Source organism: Aplysia californica, unplaced genomic scaffold (genome assembly GCF_000002075.1).
Source record: "Aplysia californica isolate F4 #8 unplaced genomic scaffold, AplCal3.0 scaffold00094, whole genome shotgun sequence".
In the NCBI taxonomy this organism is placed as follows: Eukaryota; Metazoa; Mollusca; class Gastropoda; order Aplysiida; family Aplysiidae; genus Aplysia; species Aplysia californica.
The window spans coordinates 909,586-910,875 of NW_004797364.1; the positions used below are offsets into that span (position 1 = coordinate 909,586).

General features: G+C 44.4%; 1 protein-coding gene across 1 annotated transcript in view; it reads right to left on the minus strand.

The window, feature by feature from the left end:
• LOC101848577 overlaps nt 1-1,290 on the minus strand; it is a gene marked incomplete in the record, with an annotated part of 144,583 nt that overhangs the window by 20,095 nt on the left and 123,198 nt on the right. Inside the window, 1 exon segment of the mRNA XM_013080654.2 lies at nt 1,014-1,187. Within this exon segment, the coding sequence (XP_012936108.1) occupies nt 1,014-1,187 (174 nt within the window).

The window sequence follows — 1,290 nt, forward strand, 5'->3', positions numbered from 1 at the left end:
CTCCTCCTCCTCCTCCTCCTCCTCCTCCCCCCTCGCCCTCCTGAAGTTTTTTTCAAAGCTTTTTGCAGTGGTCGAACGTTGCTTCTCAGACATTTCGACAACAAAGCACCCTGTTTCTTGCCGTTCTGCCTGCCTGAGTTGTTTTAGTTCCAAGTCAGGTTTCGATATCCTGTACCCATCTTCTGTATAAATGTCTCCCACTTTCTCTTCTGCATTCTACCTTCGCGCCTAGAATAATACTATGTTATCTCCACTCCCTCTTTTCTTTGTATGTTACTCTCTACTAACAACTCTAATCTTCGCCGGTTATATAGCCTATTTGTGTTGCAAGTTTAGTTTTTACAATTTTTAGTGAGAGTTTTGCGGCACATGCAATACGATAAGGTCGTATATGTTTCGAACAAGAGAGTTACTACATAATTAATAATAGGGGAGTAACGAACTCAAATATGAAGGAAGAGAGATTATAAGGACGATAGATACGTGATAGAAAAGACGGAGCAAACCACGCTAGAGCTAGCACCAAAGTGCCGTGAAAATCTTACTACCCTATCCGTTCGCCCTGGGGTCATTTTGTACCCCCGGGGTTGTATTCTTCACATTTTAGAATACATCTAGTAGGAAGATCTCTTTGAAACTTTCAGTATTTCTCCAAAAATCATTTTGGCAGTCTGCTATACAAAGGGTACGGATCGGATTTACAAGTAAATTTCCTCTTTGGAAAGTGGTGGTACAGAGTTCCCCACGTCGTATGGATATGATAGTAAAAGACGACGTACCGATAGGGGTAAAGAAAACAAACAAACAAAACAACAGATATGTGATAGGAAAGAAGGAGCAAACCACACTAGAGCACCAAAGTGCTGTAACACTCTTACTTAATATGAAAGTAAATAAAAAAAACACAATAAAAAACAACAACAACAACAAAACAACCCCCCCCCCCAAGAAAAACAACCCAACTAAGCACAAAAACAAAAACAAACAATTAAACAAATAAAAAAACCTCCTACCATGAAGGGGGAGTAAGGTCGCTCCAGCAGCTTGTCACACTCCTGCTCCACAACGGACTGGGGCACGTTACAGTCTGTGTTGTTGGGCGGTGGGGTGTTGGAGCAGTCGACGGGACACGCCGCGCCGGTGTCCTCGATCACCCACGAGCGGCCGAACTGGTCGTAGTTGTCCGTCTGTGGGAGGCAGTGGTCAAGTCAGGGAGGATGGAGGATGGAGGATGGAGGATGGAGGATGGAGGGAGGAGGGTGGAGGGGGGGGGTGTTGATTTAGTTTGTG